The sequence below is a fragment of the Serinus canaria genome, chromosome 4A (genome assembly GCF_022539315.1).
Source record: "Serinus canaria isolate serCan28SL12 chromosome 4A, serCan2020, whole genome shotgun sequence".
Classification (NCBI taxonomy): Eukaryota; Metazoa; Chordata; class Aves; order Passeriformes; family Fringillidae; genus Serinus; species Serinus canaria.
In genome coordinates, this window is record NC_066318.1 from 6,360,399 (window position 1) to 6,383,570 (window position 23,172).

The following is a 23,172-nucleotide window of genomic DNA, read 5'->3' on the forward strand; positions in this document are numbered from 1 at the left end:
CTCCCAGGCATACCTGCTTCATCCTTCACAGCAGCTCTGATTCACCACCCCTTGGTGTGATTTACCATCAAGCCCCATATATACATGCCATTAACCCCATTTTCTGTAGAACTTCAGAACAGAACTGATGTAAAACTTTACAGGGGCAGCAAACCATCAAAGCTCTCATGCAAGCAACCAAGTTGATTTAGTTCATTCAAGGCTGCAATTAAATCCACACTCTTGGCTTCACATTCATACACTTCTTGAAATACACTGTTTGAAATGGAGCTGTTTTAGGAAGAAAGCCTGATAGACTTCAGCTAACACCTGAGACCTAGATGCATTGATAAAGACATTGCTGAGTGCCCAGGAATGTCAGTGGTCAAGTAAGACTTATTAACATAAACAGACTTCTTGTATCAAGTGGGCAAGAGTAATTTCCTTAAATGAATTATACTTTCAATACCTGGATCCCTAATTCTCCTCTACAGAGATGTTATGGACCATCTCTATGCAGCCAAACATGCAGATAAGCCAAACTGTTAAGTGGTCTTCCTAAAGCTGCAGGTCAAAACTGGGAAACTCAACTGGGCAGTAGGAAGAGAAATAGCCAGAGGCTGAGTACATCTCCTGAATAGGTCAACATAAATGCATATACAACCTAAAAATGTAACAGTAACACTCACTAGACTAAGGAGAAGCAGGGAGCCTGAAACCCAGAACACTCAGAAGTCAACTTGAAAGTTGAGTTTAGCTCTTACCCAGACCTGCAGCGTAGGATTGTTTTATGTTTTCAGGTTTTTCCCTATGCTAAGGTACAGCAACATAGGTTTGGCAGACGTGAATTCAACTTTGATCAAAGTCAGGGCTCCTTCAATGTTCCTGCATGCAAATATCTTACCCCTAACTGCACTTCACCAGACCACTGGAAGCTGTAAGAACAGCTAACTACTCCTGCTCAGGCTTGTTGTAGAAACTGATAGATCCACATTAATGCATCTGATCATCCATCTTTCTCTAAAGAAATGGCAGAGCAGCAAAATCCCTTGGATTATAAAACTGTCTGAATCCTCTCCGATCACAATTAATGTCAAATCCTTCCAAACACTGCCAAATCAGAGCTGTCATTTGAATATGATAAAAGCATTTAATGGCAAAGCCTATGTATTAAATCTGTCAGAACTTGAAGCAGCAAAGGAGCAGGGCAGCCTTCTATCAGATTTTTACTTGATTATTTACCATTGTCAGAACAAGCACTAAGATGGCATTGTATTTCTGTGTATGATGCTGAAGGAAGTGCTGTTCATATTGGTCTGATTTTTAGTGATTTGGAAGTTACTCAGTCATTCTATTTGATTTGTCTTTTGGTAGATTCAAGACAACACTACAATACTGATATATTCTTACAGCTGAAACTGCTGTAAGAAATAAAATAAAATGTAAAATGCTGAAATGGACCCCCTTTCAAAAAAAGCTCTAACCCTTAACTGCTGGATGTGTAAAAGGGTATTCAAACTGAGCATAATACATTGCATTGCCTCCTGCAGTCACCCTTCAATCTGAGATGTTAGTAACAAACCACAGAGCAAGATAAAGGAAAAAAAAAAACCCTAGGTTGGGGGTTTTTGAGAGTTGCACTTCTGCATGTATGGCTGTCAATACAGAACCCCAGGTAAACAGTGCAGAAGACATGGGTGTCTATAGATTTCACAGAGCCTAAGACACAAGGAGCAGCAAGCCATTACAAGTAGAGTAAGAAAATTAATTTTCAGGAACTTGCTGCTGCCCAGTTTGTCATGGCTGGGTCAGAATATTATCAATTTCAGGTACAGTTTAGTGTTTCAAGCAAACAAAAAAATTTTAAGTCAATACTTGGGTTTTTTCAACACCAACTTCAGGTAAGAGGGTTCCTCAATAGCTTTTGAAGAGAAGGACTAACATAGCAACAACAGAAGTATGTCACCTCAGTATTACAGCAAAGAATAAGTTACAGTCCAGCTTCTGTAACAAAATCAGCACAACGGAGCTGCAGGCTGGAGGACCAAGACATCACTTATCAAAATGTTTCCTTGGCTTAGTGATAAAGCATTTCATGGTCTTGAATAATAACACTTTTCAAGCCTTCCACAGTCCCAACCATGGACTTGGAACTTCCTGACATTTTCAGTAATACTGGTATTTTCTGACCCCGTTGTCCAAATTACCAGTAATCTTAGAGTTTTTGAGGCAGCTCACAAAATGAGCAGTGTTGTCTAACAGCTCATACAGCAGCTTCTGGTTGTCTAGGGGATTGTGAAGAGTGAAGTGATAGAACATAATCATTTTACTGCTCTCTGCTTCCAGTACTTCACCAATGCAAACAAATTCACATGTTGAACGTGCCTCAGTGAAAATTACAGACACTGCAACAAAAATCCAGCAGCTCAAACAGCACATTTTCAGTAACAGAAGAAGCCAGGTTTCTCTTTAGGCAAGCTTAGATCCTGATTTTTCACTGTAGGAGGATAACAGTAGCTACAGTACACTGAATATGGACAGACACTGGATTCAATACATTTTAGCTGAAGCCTTCATTGTCTATCCAAAAAAATAAATGAAGTTAATCAGTCACTTTTTCAAAAGCGGTTTTATGACTCCTTAATATTGAGATACACATAGGAATAAATGAAATAAACAGATGTTGGCAAAGCAGTTATTGATGCTTAAGCTTTCAATCTCATCTCACAGACCACAGACATTTCTTAACATTTGGATGCAACATACAGTAGTAACAAACAACACACTAGAGAAGCAACACCCTTCTTATACCTGCTGTGCAGTGTCTCCATTAACGACTGCTGTCAAAACTTAGAGGAACATATGAATACAGTGAGTAATATAATCTAGAGACATTCTTTAATGACAACTTTGTTGACTTTAAAAAGAAAACAAAACACACACAAACCATACACCAAAGCAAACACCTCACATTACAGGTTTTTATTGCTTAAACATTGAGTATTCCATTGTCCCAGCTGTGCTATAAGCGACAATATAAGCAAGTTTCTTTTAATCCTTCCAGCTTTCCAGGCAATTTTGCTTTCTTGCAGATCTGTTTTAGAAGTCAGAGAGTAATTAGATTAACCAAGTTACTGGGTGCTACTGAAAGGCATTTAAAGGACATTAAAGTGTTTAAAAGACAATGCAGTCATCAGGCACAGCCAATGAGGACTCTTGATATCCTTCTACAACAAGGTCACCCACTCAATGGATGAAGGAAAGGTGGTGGATGCAGTTTTTCAGTATTTTAGTAAGGCTTTTGATACTGTCTCTCACAGCATCCTTCTGGACAAATTGTTCAGCTGCAAGATAAGGCAGTTCAAAGTGTGCTGGATGAAGAAGCAGTGGCAGCAGGGCTCAGAGGGCTGCAGGGAATGGGGCTGTGTCTGGCTGGCAACCAGTCAGCAGTGATGTTCCCCAGGTCTCCATAATGGGGCCAGTGTGGCTCAGTATTTTTATCAATGATGTGGTTTGCAGGAGCTGAATGCACCATTAGCAAAGGTCCTGACAATACCAGCACTGGCTGTGCTGCTGACTCACCCAAGGGACACGAGGTCTTGCAAAGGCGTAATTGCAAAGATAACTCAGAGCATGATTGATCAGTGGCATTAAATTTAAAAAGAACAAATGCCAGATTCTGCACATGGAGCAGAGTAATACCAGGCACAATTCCAAAGTGGGAGAGGAGTGGGAAGAGAGCAGCCCTGCAGAAAGGGATCTGAGAATGCTGGTCAGCAGCAGGCTCAAGAGGAGCCAGCACTGTGCCCTTGGAGAAAAGAGGGCAAAACACACCCTGGGGGGCATCAAACACAGCAAAAACAACCAGTCCAAAGAGGTTATTTTCATTAAAGGATCTACTTAATGATCTGTAAGCACATCCTTACTTTTAATACATATGTTCAAGCCCCTCCTTCTCTATAATTTTTGACTAATACGATTGGTTTCAAATAAGATGTATTGGACCACCAAGTACTGTGTGGGTTTTGCAATAAAACTTTTTTACTGGGCAACCTGATGTTGCTTGAATTTGTCAGCAGTGGAACTGCCTTGCTTCTTACAGTGTTCCTTCAGAACCATTTGCTGAAATTCTGCAAGTCCTGTGGACTACAATAGTCAGGAAGATATCCAGTTCTGGATTTTAACAGAGAAAAAAAATTATACACAACCAGAACCCTCTTGTCCATCCAGAAAACTGCCTGAAAAGACATTTAGCATGTTGAGGAAATATTTTTTTTGCCCTCTGTGTACCTTGTTCAGGCAAAGTGAATTTAAAAAATAAAATCTATGCCAGATTTATATTCTTAGAGACATTATGAATGAAAAGCCACACCTCTGAGGGATGGAAGATATCAAGTATCCTGACACTTCATCCTAATTATTTCTCTGGCAGTTCAGTTTCTGCACTGTAACCAAGCACAATGGAATTCTGGGCTAACTTTTTCCTTGCCATAGATTTTCTACTGTACAGCTGAAAAGCTATGGCAAGGAAAAAGCCCAGAGTTCCATGAGTTAGCCTAGAATTCTATGCTTTATTAGCCTATGTTATATAAAACCAAATATATTTATTAAATTCTGTGACTAAGTGGTTGATCAGATTGCAATGGCAGGTTTTTCCTGTACTAAGTCACTTCACCACTGTAACTAAATTCCCAATCAAGAGAGGAAAAAATGTTCTGATAAAGGCCTACAAAAGAGAATAGTAAATATCAGTGATATACAGACAAGACTGGTTCATGGCTGCATGTCATCAGTTTACAGCTGAACTCAAACTTAAAGGTCTTTTCCAACCAAACTGATTCTATGATTCCACCTCAAGAATATAGGAAGGTATACAGTGGCAGAGTAACTGTTCTCCAATACATTGTATGCAAAATTCTCCAATATCAATTTAACAACCCCACTGCCCCACCAAAAAAAAAGACAATGAAAAATACAACAAGCAAGTTTTTACAGTAGTCATACTCCAGGACAGTAAAATTCTGTCCCTGAGAAGCCTTCCTCTAAGAAACAAACAAGCTGACAAAAAGAACTAGAAATTTGCAAGAATACAACTCAGTCTGGACCATGAATTCCATGGCACTTGATTCACTGCTTCAGGTATTCTTTCTGAACTCTTCTGAGATTTCATTTTACTCTACACAGAATCACAGCTGGCAGAGAAAGGAGTGTCTCTTCCCCCTTCTAGTCTGTCATCTCATTCTTTCCTAATTACATGTTTCTCTACAGAGCTGATCAGGTTCAGAGCTTTTTCATTCATTCCTCCTTCAGGGGCACTCCTCTGCCCTTTCCCATAGCTATTCATCAACCAGCAACAGCCAAAGGGAAGAGGCTTAGCATGGCCAAGTACTTCTCTTCCTTAGCCTGAAAATAGGATGAGAACTGATCAATGTTCTTTCATCCACACTTTGTATCTTTCAATCGGCTCCTCAGCTACTACTGCAGCTTCAGAGATGTTAGAACAACTAGGAAAAAGCATTCTGCAGGAGTGTGCCTTTAAATACATCTTCAAAGGATGTTTTTTCCCCATTTAAGTTCAACAAACTGCTATACAAAGGCGAGGAGTCTCTGACTGCCCCACTACTGCCCTGGAGGATCACACATTCATAGAAGTGAATATATCCTTTCACAGCTGCACAGGAAGGAAGCAGCACCAGATCACCTACCTATTGATAGCCACAGTTGCTGCAGCCATAATTGTTTCTTGTCAATATAAGGCCCAAACCTCTGCAATTTCAGATTCTGAACCCCTGAACAACTGTAGATGATCCTGTGGTCTTACAACCACCAAGCCTGCCAGTGACTGTCTCTTCCTCTCTCCCCACCAAGTATTTACTTTAAACACCACCTTAAGAGTCAGCATTAGCTACTGGACTCAGAAGGGTGAGGTTTATGCCCACAACTTCCAAAACACTTGAATGCTCCACCTAGAAACAGCCACAGGAACGTTACAAAGAGATGTGCTTGAAAGAGTTGCCTTCCATCAGCCTAGAGACTTCAGCCTAGTTTGGAAGTTTCAGATGGGATAAAAACAAACTTTTAACTCAGTATTATTGGCTGCACTATGCAAATACCTGCTGTTCCCAAGTACCCCTAGGGAAAAGCAAGCAACTAACTGGCTGCTTACAATTGCTCTTAATTTACATCAGTTAATTGCCCTGGATTATTCCTGGGTAGAGAGAGATTTCCTCTTTTCCAATAGTGTGACTACAGCAGCAGAGAGTTGGTTTCTGGTATAATCACTGAGCAAACAGACAAAAGGGAAACGGGACACTGGAATGATAGAGATCCAAGGAGTCGAAATCCTGGAGCTCTTTTCAAACAAACCCCATTGTAGTTCTCAGAACAGTGATTAAGCACAGATAACAGCTTTATTGTGCAAATTCAGGGAGGCCCTCTTGCTGCACAGAAGGGGAAAAAAAAAGAAAAAAAATGAAGTCAGCCAAATAAGGTTGCTTGAGCTGCACCGAGCCAGGAAAGAGTCCAGGAGATGACGCAGCCAGAGGAAGCTTTTAGTCAGTTTCCTTCACAGCCTGGAGCAGAGCCAGAGCCACCTCTGAGGAGGAAGAGGGGCTTCTCTGTGGAGCAGCCATTGACCAGGAGGGACGTGGCCAGGCCAGCAGCCCCAGGAGGGTGCTGTCCCCAGGCACACCCAGTGTCACCACGAGCAGAAGGTATTTGAATCCTTCGGTTTCAGTTCATCAGCTGTCTTTCAAGCAGCTACTTGCTACTTACTGAGCTTTTCGAGGAGAATTTCACTTCAGACTAGACATTATACATAAAACAACTGAACCAAGTTTCCTCTAGAGGCAGAGATGCCATTTCCTTTCAAAATAAATGAGTCCATATTAAGACATCTTATGAACCATCCTCATGACTAAAGCAAGGATTGTAATGAAACTTCAGGGGTGACTAATCACACAAAGTAGAATCACCCAAGGAAGGTTTATATGCCCTGAAGGTTTAAAAAAGATGCTGCTTGTAGTCGTTATGGTGACAGGATATTTGCAAGAAGCAAGTGATGGTGAACCCCTGATAGGAGGCACCCTGTTCCCCATGGGATTCTTACAGCAGAAGCAGCAGACCTAAAGCTCTCCTGGGGCCCCTTTTATTGGGTGCACCCCACCAACCTGCTGCTTCTCAGCTGCCTCAGGCAACAATCAAGAGGGCAAAAATTAAATAAAGGACTCAACTAAGATGTTTAATCTTCTAAAACCTCTTGTATGATAACCACTCTTATACGTAACATTGTCACCTTGAAGTTTTATGAGCTGGATCATGATCATAAATTCCAATTCAGATCAGGCACTTGGAACAGTTCTTGCTCACAACAGTGTAAAACCACTATAACTGATGGGTTTTGCCCTGTCAGGGGCAGAGCTTGCCATAAGATGAGAAAGGAAGATTTTACCAGTATGTAAAAACAAAGCGAATATTTGTTTCTCATCAATGGCATACTTTTAAATCCCTGCTTAACTTTAATATAGAAGGCCTAAAAGTACCAAACAGAAGCTTTTGCTTACTGTCAAGCTTAATCGCTTCACCTGACATGAAGTAAAACCTTGCTATTCTTGCAGAATCTAAGGACCGAGCTGTTGAATACAATACAAGCTAGGGTGCAAAGGCCTTTCCTGTTTTGCAAAATCCCATGGTAGGTATAAAGCTACAGATAATTCACTGCTTCCCAGTTTCAGTAGTTTACCTCCTTCCACTGTAAACTCAGCATGTTCTAGCTATTGCTGCTCCTGAACTACAAAGTCATCTGAAAATCACCAACAGAGGAAACACTTCTGTACAAAGAAAGGTCTTTGGGAGCATTCAAACACACCTCTTTACAGCAAGTCATATATCTGATGGCATTAGAAGAAACATATAATGGATTGAGTTTGCCTAACAAGTTAGCACACATGTAAAACTTGGATCAGTGTCACCAAGCTTCCCAAGTTGTACTGAGTGAGGAAAGGAAGAGACAGCACCAATGGGCCGGTCACAAAATAAGACAGAAGGCATCTAGAATGCTTCTAGAGTTCCTTCATAGCACAACAGGATCGAGAGAGGAGTGCCCATCTATTCAAGTCACAGTTTTCATCAGTATCCTTTCCCCCTTCAAGACATCAAGCAAATTCCGCAAGAGGAAAAAAAAAGAAAAATAAAAATGATACAAACAAGTGTAGCATTCTACTCATAATTGCCATCTTGTTGCAGCCTTTGGTAGCAAGTAGCCACAGACACAAGAAACTAATTAACCAGAGGATTTTCCTGATACACACCTCAATCTCTCAGTGACTTTTCTTCTAAGCAGAACCTTGAAGCTCTAAAGAACAACGGGGAAAAAAAAAAAAACCTTCTAGGACCTTTTGAGTCCTGCTGGGAATTAGGACCATCAATTCAAACTACAGACAGGGTCTATAAAAATCCTAATAACTATTGCTACACTTAGCTTCAAACTAAGGTATAATAAAGTCTGGACTGGCACCTTTTCCCTTATTGCCTTCCAAATCACAAGACTAGCTTTGATTAAAGCCCTTTCTCTGTGACATTACCCAAAATAGATCTGCCCAAGTCCTGGTGACAGGACTGTTGAGTGCACACCTCACACGTGATGAATGCTCCTGTTTCACGTTCAGCGGCTCATCCATTCACAGAGCAAGCACATGCATAAGCAAATAGTCAATGAATCCCAGAACAGAAGCCTTGCTCCAATCAGTCAGGGGAGATCAGAGCCTACTCATGGCAAATAAACAGACTGCACACAAATGGAGGAGAGACTTGTCAGAGTTTGACAACAGCTAATTTTTAGCACTCAGCTACTTCCACTCTCTGCAATACAAAGCATGGGGGGAATTACATGCCCTTTTTGGTGTCTGCTTTAACTGTTCACACTTCACAAACTTTGCAGAACATATTTAAACCAGAGTTGTATCACTAGATTCAACAGGGAAGATTTCCTGTTGAGAGTATGGCAAGATCAGCAGGCTGATGCATGATGGACTTTCTACACAGCTTACAAAGCCTCCAGCAACCAAACCCCCCCATTACTTGTCACAACAGCAAATCATGTGCACTAGTTCAAAGGTTACCAGAGTTAATCTTGGATTCTTATTAATAGTGCTACACAGCCTAGTGTCACTCATAGCAAGCTTCCCATAACAAAATGGAAATCTCCAGCTACATGTGCTAACATTTAGCCTAGCTTGAGGAGGTGTAGAGACTCAGAACTCAACAGGTTTTGCTGCTTAAGCCACGCAGCAGCATGTTTCTGTAAGTCTGGTGAGATGAATGATAAGAGCTACCAACCAAGTAGTTTTGACACAAATGCTTTTCCTGCCCAGCCAGAACTGTTCCCTAGAACATTTCCTCCATCTGTCTTCTTCACAATGGATTTATTTTTGTGATGAAGCCCACATAAACCTACATCTAACTGCCCAGGTTTCACCCACATTTGACCTTGATTTTTTTCCTTGACTGAGGAAAGTCTCTTGCATTTTACTGTTTTGTTAATTAAGCAGCTATTAACAAATCTTAAGCTAGCACAGTAGTAGTCATGTTTATTTCACACGAAGAACTGATTAGACAGTTATGCCAGCATATCCTGTTCCTGCAAACCAAAGATCAAGAAATAATGTTTCAAATATTATTTCAGTTGGGTCTGTAAATAGAGCAGATGGGGCAGGAAACCAAAGGCTGATACAGCAGCAGGGCCTGCAGCTCTGTACTGCAACAGGCACAGACACTGAACTGCTCTCTGGAGAACCTTCAGTGTGCAACACAAAGCGTTACACAAAAACACTGCATTTCTCTATCTGCCCCAGTTTTTAAAAGCTCCAAAAGCAGAACTCCTCTGTCAAAACCAGAACTGCTCTGTCAAAACCAGAAAGCAGCAGACTGAGAAGGTGAATCCAGCCCAGGGTGTGTCTGGGAGGCTGCAATGAGCACCTCACAGCCAGCTCAGATTCAGTCTGGTGCTGGGAACCCCGCCCCAGAAGCCTCTCTTGTTGAGGATTTCTTGGCCGATTCATATAAAAAAAAAGTCACTCATCACTCTCTGGCAATATAAGGTCTCAAGCATTTTACATAGAAGTCCCCTAACTTGTGCTATTTCTGTTAATCTCACTGAACTTGTTGCCTGTATGTTAGCTTTTTAGTAAGTAAATCTTCACTAATCACTAATATTTGATGGAAGGCCTTTCTAAAGCTTAAGAAAATACTGTCTTAACCTTGAAGAGGCTGAGGTTCAATATCTTTTAAGATGCTGATGTTTGAATAATAATAACCATCATCTAGCTACCCATGCTATCAGAGATGGCATTTAAGACATCAGGAAAAGTAGCTGTCAATCAAATAGGCATTCAATATCTAAAGTAAAAAAAGTAAACTATTAAAAGAAAATCACAGCGGATTTCATTTCAACTTCTATTTGCACAGAGGTGAGTTTTTGTTTGGATTTGTTTTTTTCCTCTCCTTTATGTAAACCACAGACTCTTAGCTTAAACATTAGATTTTCTTAGTCCATTTCAGATCACTCCGGTACGGAAACATCCAGAGACTTCCAGCCTGCTCCTTCCTGTTTTATCAATGAAGGGCTGGGACTAATTCTTTCGCTCCAACCAGGAGAAATTAAATGGAAAAACCCCATGCTCCTCATTAGTCACCGAACTCCTGCTGCGAGGAGAGTCAAGTACGGACTTGACTAGACTTTCTAAAGTACCAAAATCTCCTCAGCCAAGAAATACCTCGAGTCAAGCTGGGACAAGGTTCCCTGGCAACCCAAACTGACTAATCGCAAGTTGTGAAAACCCCAACTTCTCCTCTTCAGGGAGCGCACGAGGCGGCCATAGCAGCCACCCGCTCCCTGCGGGCTCTCGGGAGCCTCGCCCCGCTCCCCCCGCGGCCCGGGCGCACACGCGGGCGGGCGGCGCCGCCGCTGCGCTCCGCCGGACATTTTAGGGCGGAGAGGCGGCCCCGCCGCGCCGAGACCCCGCGCTCCAGGCGCGGACCCTCGGGAGGGGGAGCACAAGATGGAGGGGCTGGGCGGGAGGCTCCGCTCCCCGGGACTCCTGCGTGCCCCTCGCCGCTCCCTCCAGGGCGGCCGCCGCCGGCCGGGGCGCAGCCGAGCCCGGGCGGGAGGAGCCCCCAGGCCGCGCCCGTCCGGCCCCGCGCACCCGCCCGGACCCCGCGGCGGGGCCTCCGTCCTGCCCCGCGCCGGCGGCACCCACCGTTTTCGGCATCTTCCCGGCGGGCTGGGCACGGCCGTCGCTCCTCCTGCGCCGGTGGGGATCCGCACGGGCTCCTCGCTGCTTCTAACGGGACTCCGCGCCTCTCCGCCCGGCCAGGCCCCGCCCGGCCCCGCCCGGCCGCCTCCGTCTGGCCGCCTCCGTGCGGGGCTGGAGCCGCGGCGCCCCCGCCCCGGGAAGGCCGAGCCGGGGCGGCCCGGGAGGGGCGCGGCCTCGGGGGCTGCGGGGGCTGCAGCACGCTCCCATCGGCGCTGGAGCCGAGGGCTTCTAGCGCCCATAGACAGCTCCTGTTGCAGAAGTTTATGCGCGGATATTTGGGACTTCTGGTCCTTGATAAAAGCATTCTTTAAGAAAATAAAGCTGTATCGTCGGCGATTGCACTGTTCAAAGTAAGACCGCAGCACTGACCTGTGACCAATGCTTCTGTCCCTTGTCAGCCAGAGCTGTGTGCACAGAGGTGCAGCTCAGCCCAGGCTCCCCGGCCCGTGCTGTGGCCGGTCAGTTTGCTGCTCTGTGCAAGGTTTTCATAGCCATCTGTTTCACTAAAAAGTACACTTCCAGCTTGTATGGAAAATCGCGCTATGATAAGCCAGTCTCCATAAAAGAGGCAGAGGAGTCCTGCAACTTGATTCGAATAAAGTGAGAGTCCACTGGCACACACACACATTCCCAGGGTTTTTTCTCTCGAGGTTTTGGAGGGTACAGCCTCCTCTTATCCTGAACTCCACACCGCACGTTGCCCTCTTCCTTTCTCCATTAGCTGAGGTACTAGGAAGGGAAAGCCTTCCTGAACCACCTACCCCGTATTCCCCCTTGAACCTGTCATTTTACCCCAAAGTTCAGAAACTCAAGCTTGTGCAGACCCAATTGACTGTTTCAGGAGCCAAGCTATCTGGGATCTGCAACAAACCTACTGCCCAAAGTTAGTAGACAGATTAAGACCCATTTCAAAGACTTTAACATCCAAACCATCACCCATCAAATTGTTTGTGAAGACATTAGAACACATCCTCCCTCTCAGGTTCCAGATGCTTCAAAAGCCCAAGGGACTGTGGCTCCCTGAAGCTTGGCACTTCACATCTGGTCTTCAGGGCTTCTCCAAGGCCACACCCACAATCACAGAATATAAATTCAACCACATTCAAGGATAAAAATAGCAGAGGACCAGTGGCCGGCCAGACACCAAAGCTTCTCTTGCCATCTCTGTTTTGCAGCCACTATGGAGGGAATCGAGGGTCACCATTTTCATGGGGATTTAAAGAAGCTGTCTCATCTCATTTAGGACTTTGAAGGTAGCTTTCATAGATCAAACCAAGTCCTATTTTCTCCCAGGAAATTAGAAGTCATTCTTTTTAAAGTTAACAGTGTTCAGAAGAAGAAAATTAAATAAATGTAATGTCTTATTTTTAATGAAAATAGGAACATACCATTTTTTTTTCTTGACTTTATGTCTTCTTGTCAAATCTGTTAAACATTTTTGTCTGCCAGGAGATGGAAACTGGGTCCAGGCACTTTGTTTGCTTCAGCTGAATATGCAGGTTTCACTTAAACAAGAATCTCTGTGCTGTGCCTACATAGGAAAAAACATGAGTATAATCAGATTGGTGTAAACTGGTGTAACTCTCTTGCACAGAAAGACACAGGGTGCCTGAGAGGCTGTTTTACAAAGTTTTCTTCATTTTCTGTCTCCTTTTTACATTGAGACTTTCTCAGACAAGGTCAAACAACACTGGTTACACTTATTTCCTACAGAAATAGATACAGACAGAAGACATACAGAATAATAAAGTCACTAGCTTGCAATTTTTTTGCCAGGTTTGGATCCAGAAATGTTAGGTGTGAGCTTTCTCCCTAAATTCTAGAGACACTGTGGAGACTTCTTTTATGCTGGCAACATATATGACGGGGAGAGCCCAATTCTGCTTCTATTGAAACTTCTATACCAGCATTCCTTCATGAGTCTTAGGTAACTGTTTGGAGAATTCCATTAATCTTTATTGCAAAGGTGATAAAACTTTATATGATAAAAGTCTAGCAATCTTTATCTTATTTGGCAATCCCTTGCCAAATTTAAGGGTCCAAAGTTTAACATCCAGGGACCTAAGATTTTTCTTCACAGTGCTAATGATAGGAGGGCTAATTAGGTAAATGAATCCCCATGCCAGTGAAACAATCAGATCCAAAGCAACTGTATTCCCACTTAGAGTGTGCCAGTCATTGGCCATGTCCACAGAAAGTCATAAACCCCATATCAAACAGTCCCAAAGAGTCTGAAGGGCTGACACAAAGCTTCAGCATAACATACACTTGTTTCTGACCCCAGCCACTTCTCTCGTCCTTCTCCCCTATTATTCTTATCAATAGCCAAACAAAATACCATTCATGCCACTTTGAAAGACAAGAGTATCCTGTGACAGGCACATGAGTCTCTACACCTCACTTCCTCTCCAGCTTCTTCTTTTCCCCTTGCCCTTCACTGCTGAGGTGGAGAACAAGACATCTGAAATTTGAACCTCATGGCACTCCAGCCACAGTTCCATGATGAATTCCTGTGGTGGAGGTGCTGCACCAAGACCTGACCTTCCCTGCAGACCTCTCCTTTAGCAGCTGCTGAGGAGCCATAGTGTCATCCAGCAGCCTTTTGCTGAGCTCTCCCTGCCTGGCCCTGTGTGAGAACAACCATATCAGTGGATTCCTTGAGAACTGCAGATGGGTTATATCTCCTTCTGACTTCAGGATGAAATTCCAAGGGGTAAAAGTATCAGCCAGCTAAAAGTCCTCCTTGCAGGAGGCTGGAGAAATGAGTAACATTACCCAGGGCCTCAAAAATGCTTTTAGTCCCATACTGCTCAGATCTCAAATAATATTAAAGTATTTCAGAATTAGATTAAACCAGGATGACATTAAGCATTCTCCTGGGAAGAGGTCTGGTATTTCACTGGGGATTTATTGCCTTGGTTTTATTTTCATCAAGCCTTTTGTAATAGCTTCTTATAAGTAGAAAGAACACATAAATTATTTGGTCTGACGTACCAGAATTATTTAGCATGAGCACAAAACAAGGGGCTGTTTTAACAGCATATGGGTTTTTTGACTAATGAAAATAACTTGAGCTCCCCTTTGACAGAAGATAGAAGCCAAAAGTGTTTCATACTAGAGGTGTATTTCAGAAGGCTAAATTTAGTTTGATTCACATAACTAAAGGAAGGCACAAAATTAAATTCTTACTTAAGTATGAGAACTGCACCTTCAACACACAGTAGTCCTGGACTCTATTTAAAATTAACCAGCCTGATTCTGAGGTTTTCTTTGAATTGCAGCTCAACTTCCTTCTCCTGCTCTTACTGCTTTCCATCTGCTCGGACAGTAATGCCTACAGGTTCACAATGAATTGCTGTCAGTGATGATCTTGGATCTTTTTAGTGTTTAATTGTATTTAGGGTTAAAAAACATCTTTCCTCCCAAACAAACACTATCACTTCAGTCACACCTTTATGTCTTGAGAATCAGGGTAAACATTTGCAGTGATTCTCAAGCTGGAAGGATGAGAGGGGTAAAGGGGAAAGGAAGGAAGGATTTGAAAAGGCTGGAAATATTTCCATTCACATGCAGCTGCAGCAACTGGGCAGAGGCTGACGGGGCCACTGGATTTGTGAACCCATTTATCTGATCCCTTTTCCACCTCAAGAAAAGGAACTCATTGCAGAATATGGTCCCAGTTCCTGGCTTGTCCACTCAGCAGGGCAAAAATAACTGAAACTGCCTGGAAATCCCAGGGATTTGTGTCTGCCAGATGCTTTGTAAAGCCCTAGTTCCTCATTCCCTCCAGCATATAAATCCCCCAGTTTCAGTGACAGCCCTGTGAGGAACATGGAGAAGGCTTTACTAGGAACAATGACTCACTGTATGGCCCACACCACTCATCTCTTCCTGTATGTCTGGGGATGTGCTGGGAATATGCTGTTTGTGCTCAGGGAGATTAAAGGGGAGGGATCCAAACCAGACAAAAGGTGTGCAATGAATGCAATGATCATATTAAAAAAAAAAAAAAGTAAGAACAACTCATCTGCTAGAATTGTCTCATCTTCATTTTTCCTTTGTTTGTGCTATATGGCCCAAATGCTCGTGCTGTCTACATCTTGTACTGCTTGCAACAATGGGGGGGGGAAAAGGGAAATCTAATGGATATTATGGGACTTTACTTCAAATATTTACAACCCAAATAACAGATAACATCACTAGAAAGGACAAAAACTTAATGGGAATATGTTTTGCCAGTTTGTGTGAAAGGTACTGATGTAGAAATGCCCTTAAATCTGTGAGGAATTGGAGCAATGGGAGGTTTGGAGACTGGTGCTGACACCTTCTCCTTAGAGCAAGGAGGTGTGGTAAATCCCATCGCTGTGTTTCACCTTAAAGTGAAGAAAAATTATTCCTGTGGGTGATGGGAAGAATCAAGGTAGGGCTTCCAGTTTTAGAAAAATGTATCTAATCTAAAAAGTAACTCCAGTGGTATTTCTTCTGATAGGTTTGAGGGTGTGATGTGTTTCCAAACGGAAACATGCTTACTCACATGTATTTCTCAGAGGCCATTAAGCATTTACAGTAATCATGGCCAGCTAAAAACATACTGGAAGCAAAATGTAAAACACCTACATTACCCATTGCATTTTATCCCCTTGAGGCATGTTAAGGAAACTTCCCTATCTGCCCTATATTCAGCAGCCACTCTGGCAGTTACACTGCCACCACCAGAGACTTTAGTGCTGGGACCAAAACCCCTTCTCAAAAAGCAGCTCCAGTGACCTGGTAGGGGCCCCACTTGACTCCCTACACACCCCACTCTCACACAGTCAGACAAGTTTTCCCCACCAGCTTGAGCCCAGGGTTCCCATAGCAGAGTCTCAGGCCTCTGGTCATTTTAAGTAATTTTATCACAGTGCAGCAACTGAATCACAGTTTGTCCTGGTGCCTCCAGGGAGGGACTGTGAACAAAAGACTCCCTGCACTTTTACATCCTCACAGTCTGTGCTGGCATAGCCTGGGATCTTCTGAGTCATGGGCTCCTGCTGTGTCTCTGAGTGTCTGGTCCCCTGGCTGGCACCACAGGCCCTCGTGCCATTGTTCAAAGGGCCTGTGCTGTCCATGACCTCCTGTCCCTGAGCTCAATCCTCAGCCTGCACTGGAGCCTGCACACTGAGCTACCTGCACTAAATGTATTCCTCAACAGGGAGTCCACAAAACCTGTGGGACATCACTGGACCTCTCTTGACCAGCAAAGCCCCACTGTAACAAAGCATGATGGAAAAAAAAAAAAACCAATTAAATCTCCAAAATCTGATGCTCTTCTCTTCATCCATCTTACTTTCTTAACAGGACAATTCTGTATGTAGACATAAAATCTAGCAATTTTTTATTCAATAGGGCTCAGATTGACAATATAATGCATTACTAGCAGGCTTTGCTGCAGAAAGGAAGGTGATTTGGAGTCTTCAGCCAAGATCTTCACAGTTTCAGTGCCCCAAAGAAACAGGCTCTGTGGGAGTTTTCTCCTGTCTTCCCCCTCTCTCCTGCTCTGCCTCCTCAGATGGCTGGTGTGGAGCCAAGATGATGGTACTGGTGTGATGACCATTTAGGGCCACTGCCTTTCTGACTCAGAGATTGGGAACTTGCAGGCTGTAACAAAGGCCACCAGGCACTTCTTCCATGCCTGCCAGAGAATGGGAGTGGCCAGTCCAACCTCAGGGGGTGAGAACCTGGCTCCAGATGGTTCTGATACAGGTGACCACTGCACAGGAGTCTAGATGGAAGGCATCTATTTCACACTGGGCTTTTCTAAAGGTATCAACATCTAATAATCAAGAGTAATTGTATATAGAATCATTCCTTGCTGGTGAAAAGGGCCAAAGAAAGAACAAACCAAGTGTTACTGAGCAAGAACCAGGGAGCAGCCACTTCTGAGAAGGATTTTCAGGTCATGCAGTTTCACTATTTAAATTCCCCCCAAAGCACGTGGGTCACCAACACTCCCAATGAGCTGTAATAGCAGGAACCTCCAGCTGCAAAGAAAATCCAGTTATGACAGGAGATAGTGGAGGCAGTAGTGTCTTCTAGATTGGACACAAAGACTACCAGATAGCTCTCCTTGGTCCTACAAGCTGTGTCAGTGGGTGACTGGATGGTTTTATACTTCTTTTGACTAGCTATGAAAGTAATATAATAAGATTGGCTATCTCAGAGGGGGCTGACAAAGTTCTCATCTTAAGGCTTCAGGCAACAGTGCAAATTCTGTATATTATGTTAATAGTTTGTAAGTAAATTCCTCTACATATAATCTCAATTCTTAACTTAAGAGTCTAGTTTCCTGGATATTTTTTGGAGCTGTCAATGCAAACAGTTTATTTTTCAAGCCTTCTGTGGTGTTACAGTTCAAGTACTTCAGAGCTCTGCTAGTATCAGGAGCTAGATAGGCAGATAACAGGACAAGGATCACAGCTAGTTTTCGTGTCCAGGCTCTATGATACATAAAAAGAGAAAAAATGCACAACAGTCTGATCCAAATCCTACCAACCGCAAAGCTGTAGAACAGATGCAGATTATTATGGAGTCTCATTCTCCATATCTTAATGCTTTGTGTCCTCAGGCACAGTAATGGTGTAAAATATGCCCCTCTACTTGGAAAGTGTCCATGTCCATGCTGCATAGGTATCGAGAACAGCTGGAAAGTCAGGGTCATGTACTTGACATTTTCACTCTGCACACATAGAAATACACCTGGTACCAGGGTAGAAATTGTTGCTGAAAAGTTTTCACACATCCCTGTCATCACTATCCTCTAGGTCTCCTGGGGATTACCAGCTTCTCAGCCACCAACTGCATGAGAGAGTCATATTTACATTAGCTTTTTAATTCAGAGCAGGACGTTGGTTTTGAAGTTAATTTCCTAATTCAGCGCATTTTGTTTCCCATCATGGTGCAGTCTCATACCTGGTGAACTGAATTCCTTTTGGATGTGCTCCAGGAGTGTACCTATCATGCTCCAGCTGTTGGCAAGCATTCAGTTAATTGGACCAGAACAGAGCAGCTCCAAAATCATCTCACTGTGAAGCACATTTAGTGTTTATGTTAGCCAGCACCAGCTCTTTTGTTTTTCTTATCTGCTCTCATTACACCACACTCCTTGTTACTGTAGGCAAGTTTACCTATCAAAATGATCCAGACTTGCTTGTGTGTCAATAGAACCTGTTAAATATTTTTAGCAAGATAGATTTTAATCAGGGTGGCAGAAGTAAGTTAGGGGGCAAGGAGACATGCAGATTTACTGGCACCTCTGTGGGGACAGTAACCTCCAAGAAAGACAGTCTCAAATGCAGTGAGAATAGCAACTTCAGCCCAGGCCGTGCCTGAGAGACATGGGTGGGTTTAGCACCTAACTGCAGTTTTGGAGCTGGCTTCATTCTCCTTCTCCTCCAAAATTCTCCTTCTCCCCTCTACAAAATGCTCTAGGTTCACTCATGTGTTAAGCTTTCACTGATTAACATCAAATTCCTCCTAGAATAGAGGAGTGCACCTCCCCAGAGGTTTAACCTCTCAGTCAGCCCCTACTCCCACTCAGCTATCCCTGACCTTCCCTCTCACCTTCTCTCCCTCACACACAGAGCAACTGCTTCTAATCTACTTTCTTCTGCTTCTCCAGGGCTCCAAGACTGACTCTGTGCTCCAGGAATTCCAGCTCCTACAGAGCAGAATCAGAGCAGGGGTGGGGTTCTCAGTCTCAACACGAAGTCAGTTCTCTCCACTGTACTGAAACTTGGTCAAGTGAATCAATGCATTGGAAAACAGGGCTCAGAAAGCCATAAAAAGGGAAAAGAAATCTGGCCCATGTTTCCAGGTAGTGGCGTGTAATGTGGAAGATGATCTCAGCACTAACCATTTCAGACAAATAATCCTTTACCAGTTCTTTCCATTTAAGCCTCAGCTCCATTCATTTTTGCCTGTGACTTAGATCTATTTTTGGAAACCTTAAAAATATACAGGGAGTTGCCAGCCATTTTTATTCCAATGCAGGAACATTTTATACTGATGGCATTACTCCTGGCTCTTGCTCAAATATCAGGTTTTTTTCAAGGTGAACACCAAACCCTGACCCATGGCAACGTCATCTAGGCAAGTGCTGCATGTTTCATGCTAGAACATGAAAGGACTCAGACCCAGAACTTCACTGTGCAGAAGCTGCCTAGAGCAGGAGTCTAATCTGGGACTGCTGATGCTGCCTCTCCCACTCAGCAGACACACTCACAAGGGAAGGGAATTCCCTCCCACCCTGGTAACATCACAGGGTGTGACACAGTCAGGGTTACATGACTGAGAGAGGTGTGCAGGCCTGGGCAAGCCTAACCACACACTCTCTGCACCCAGCATTTTTTTTCCCTACAGTGGAACACAATGATGCACTACTCAGAACACACCACCCAGCCCAGACAGATGAAGGCATGAGAGATGACATCATTTATTTTTCTTGGGTTTTTGCTAAACACATGGTATCTCTGATTAAAAAAAAAAAAAAAAAGCAGAGCATTAAGGCATTTAGGATATTTGTACAAGCAGAGTGAGTGGGTAAGTGGAATTACAGGTAGATAGATAGATAGATAGATAGATAGATAGATAGATAGATAGATAGATAGATAGATAGATAGATAGATAGATGGATAGATATAGATATATCACAGATTAACAGGTAGGCACATACACAGACATACAGATATATACTGTGTTTTTGGCTGTTCTGTGTCACAGAATTTCCTGTCTTCAACCATAGACACAAATAAGAAGACACTCAGTCCCAATTATGCCTGTTTGGTTTCAGGAGAATTTTTCTGTTTTCAAAAGGAACACAGACTTCTACCTTTAAAACACAGCCATGACTTTTTTGCTTTGTCTTAAAATGTTTTTCTCTCTCTGAACCCATTCCTGTTTCTTCATTCTTAAGAAAAGAAAATCCCCTGAGTTAAAATGGCAAGGATAAAAGCCTCTAATGTCAAAATCAGTTTTTTAAGCCCAAACATATTTTGAGATCTAAGCCCAGGAGTTTTCTCCTTCCCCACCACACATATTCCCTGCATTTCCCTGATGACAGAACCTCAGCACAATGAGTTTGCTTGAGTTTGGAGCTGATTTGCTCTGGAAAGGTTTTCAGTCATACAGAGAAACTGGGACAGGCTCCATCCTGGACTGGGCATGAGACCCTGTCACTACCACCAAAATAGTGGAGGACAGTATTAAAAACTGAACTCACTTTGCCATAGAGCTCCAAGGGATTCCACTGGCTCACCTTAGTATTTAATTTCCTGCAGTGTGGTTGGCACTGTCAGAAAATATGAAGTTGGCAAGTTAATTTTGCTTTAAAGACAGGAATATGTACCTGGTGGTTTCTTGAAAGTCCATTCCTATTTTCTACTAGTCCTCTTATCTGGTGCATTGGTAGGAGCTGAATGCTTCCAGAAGCATAAGTATAGGAACAGGATGGTGTAAGGTAAGACAGAATAGCAAGGTGGAGCTTACCACAGAAGCAAACTTGTTCTTATCATTGGTCATCATGTCCTCAACTCAATGTTTACAATGACACAAATATTTTGTAGTAAAAATACAGCACAATACAGCATCATGTAGTAAAGACATAATAAAAATATAATTTATAATAAACATTTCAGGCAATGTCAATTCAGGAAATATTTAATTTCAGCTACACAGACAAGAAGATCCACTTCCATATTAACCAACACACAGTCAGACACCACCTGCACAGCCTGCCAAGGTAACTTGAGCTTTCATGGAACAAAATTTAAGCCCTGTATTGCCCCACTGCAACATAAAAAAATGGTGAAGTATATCACCAGACCACCACCAACCCATCTTGCCCATTGACTTCAGGGAATGTAAAAGGCCAAGTGTGAGTACAGAATATATGTCCAGATTACCTGAATCTATGCCAAACCATAGATGTGAACTCTGTCAGTTTCTCTTCAATTGAATTTTCTCACAATTTCCATTTTAAAGAACTTGGAAGAAGTAGACCAACAAAATACAAATAAGGTATTTATTTTCTTTTAGGAGATTTTTTTTTCACACAAGCTGTCTTTCTGTGAACACTAATGCTGTATTCACACAGTTCTGTATTGCTGACAGTAAACTTTTTGTCTGAAGCAGACAGGACATTTCTGTCTGATTAGCTAGGGCATTTTGAGTTTTGCTGACTTCATGCTTTAATGCTAAAATACTTCAGCAGAGATGAGATTTGGTCTGGCATAAGTCTATAGGTACATGGACAGGTATGATATGTCTTCCTGGGACAAACAAATGCAGTAATGCAGCAATGTTTGTTTATGAATTTGTACTGGTAGAAAGAGCCGCCTCTGGACTGGCTCTTTGTATCACCAGACTGATTTGTTTCTGGTCTGATACTCAGTCCTAAGTCTGGCTTTACTGCCTTGGTGAATGATTGCTCTTCCACTTTCTCTTTCACTTGGATTTCGCCTAGCTTTTTCCCAACAAATGGGGTCAAACTTTCCTAGGTGATTTACCCTGGCTATAAGCAGAAATAATCCTGTATAAACCAGTGGGAATCAAGCACACTTTGCTTATCTCCCATATATGTCATAACCTAAACTTCCATAAATTCTACTTTGTAATCTTTTCTGCTCTTCTCTCTGTATTATTTCATATTTGTCATAAGGGAGTAAGAATTATCATAAATCCCAATCATACTACATCACAGTACTGTGTCATTTTTATCTTGCCCAGATGCAAGAAGCATGGCATCACATCATGCCATAAAACCAAAATGGGAAACATTTAGCAGCAAAGACTACCTATATTAAAAATCACCTGAAGAAAACCTGCCATGCAGAGCAGTGAAGCAGCCTGCAGTGTGTAAGCACCAAGTGAAAGCAGTCTCATGTAGAAAGTCATCTCTGTGCTGTGGAAATGAAATCAGACTCAGCACATGACCCAGATTTCCTCCTGCACAAACACAGATCAATATCCTAGAAACACACAAACCAGTATCTTAGAAGAACACTCACACCTCACAAAGCTCCACAGGTACCTGCCCCCCATTCCAAAGCTGTGGCCACCCATCCTCTGCCAGGTACAGCTCTGCTGCTATCTCTCCTCTCAGTGTGCAGGCCACAAGTTTTTACAACTCAGCAAAAATCCTGGAGCTGGGTTAACTGCACAAAGGACCTGGCAAATTCAGTGCTTAGAAGAAGAATCTCCTCTCTTGCCTTGCTAAGCCCACCTGATTACCTCAGCCCTCTAATGACACAGAATAACAGAAGTTAATTCAAGCACTCAACACCCCACAGCTCTCATAATGGTGCCTGAGCACTTGGCTGTCCTGGGGGTCTTTCTTGCAGCACAGCTGGGTGTAAGTCTGAAAGGTCCTGATATTGTCCTTAGAACCTAGCACTTGTCTTCATTGGATGCAGGGTCCTGGCACAGCTCTGCATAAATTCATTGCAGTTCCTAGTGCTGTACCCTGCAGCATTGGGAATGAAGAGCAAACCACCTAATGAGTGATAATCATCTTGTATATAAAGCTTTGAAAATAGCTCAGCATGGTGAAGAATTGAATATCTTGGTTTTCCTATCCAAAAATAGCTCATAGGGAACAGCCCACTTTTGTATTCCAGTAAGTCCAAGTGAAACTAAATCCAGCAAATTTATACATGATTTTACTTTTTGCCCAGTAAACTGCAAGACCATTCTGTTTCCTTTTAATATCATCCCCAGGTGTGTTTTATTTATTATACTTGCTTGTATTCTTCTCTAGGCTGACTCTTTTCAGAATTTCAAGTCTACTTTAAGGTAAAACAAATCTAATATTCTGATACTATCTGGAGGCATAGGATTGGCTTAAACC

At 42.9% G+C, this 23,172-nt stretch overlaps 1 protein-coding gene across 1 annotated transcript in view; it reads right to left on the minus strand.

Moving 5' to 3' along the window:
- Positions 1-11,379, minus strand: part of MSN (moesin) — a 40,846-nt gene extending 29,467 nt beyond the window's left edge. Inside the window, exon 1 of the mRNA XM_050974391.1 lies at positions 11,235-11,379. Coding sequence (XP_050830348.1) covers positions 11,235-11,246 — 12 coding nt within the window. The 5' untranslated portion in view covers positions 11,247-11,379. The remainder of the gene's footprint in view (positions 1-11,234) is intronic.
- Between the last annotated feature and the right edge of the window lie 11,793 nt (positions 11,380-23,172).